This window comes from Penaeus monodon, chromosome 24 (assembly GCF_015228065.2).
Source record: "Penaeus monodon isolate SGIC_2016 chromosome 24, NSTDA_Pmon_1, whole genome shotgun sequence".
NCBI classification, from domain to species: domain Eukaryota; kingdom Metazoa; phylum Arthropoda; class Malacostraca; order Decapoda; family Penaeidae; genus Penaeus; species Penaeus monodon.
Window position 1 is genome coordinate 35,929,573 of NC_051409.1, and position 645 is coordinate 35,930,217.

Consider the following 645-nt stretch of genomic DNA (forward strand, 5'->3'; position numbering starts at 1 on the left):
AGATGGAAATAGAATTTGTGGCTTATGGAAGGTCGTAAAGGTTCTTAGTTACGGGGTGGGGGTTTGATCAAGAAATTTGTGGACGCCCTGTAGCGTGAAAGATTGTGTACCTCATTTGGGCATTATTTCGTCCATGGCAGTATCTATATGAATTCTCAGAGTCCTTGTTTTATGTCAATTTCACCTCTTTCTTTTCAGTATTTTCTCATCGTTGCGTCGGCGAGTCTAGCCGGGTGTGACAAGGAGCCTCGGAGAGACACGGAGGCGGGAAAGGTCACCGAAGCACCAGGTCACGACCCGTCTTCGGCCGCGCGAGACACACCTGGAGACCTGCGGAAATTGTCAACGACCTCGAGTCCGGAGGAAGGCGGAGACTTCGAGGCGCTGCTGAAGTCTGCTGCAGCGGAGGCGGAGGTCGACTTGCTGAAGATACCCGCCAACGACACGGAAACGGCAGCTTCCGCGCGTGAGTCCGAGGATAAGATCTCGGATCGACAGGGCTTTGTGAGCGGCCCGAACTTGAATCCAGACCGTTTGGGCTTTGCGTTCCCCCATATACACCACCATCTCCCTCCCATCCGGCATCCTCCCATCCGGCACCCTCCAGTACCCCGCCCGCCTCCCATACCCAAGCACCGGCCGCCG

At 55.7% G+C, this 645-nt stretch overlaps 1 protein-coding gene across 1 annotated transcript in view; it reads left to right on the top strand.

Annotated features, from left to right (window-relative positions):
* Positions 1-645, top strand: part of LOC119588751 (pollen-specific leucine-rich repeat extensin-like protein 2) — a gene marked incomplete in the record, with an annotated part of 10,496 nt that overhangs the window by 8,835 nt on the left and 1,016 nt on the right. Inside the window, 1 exon segment of the mRNA XM_037937389.1 lies at positions 199-645. Coding sequence (XP_037793317.1) covers positions 199-645 — 447 coding nt within the window.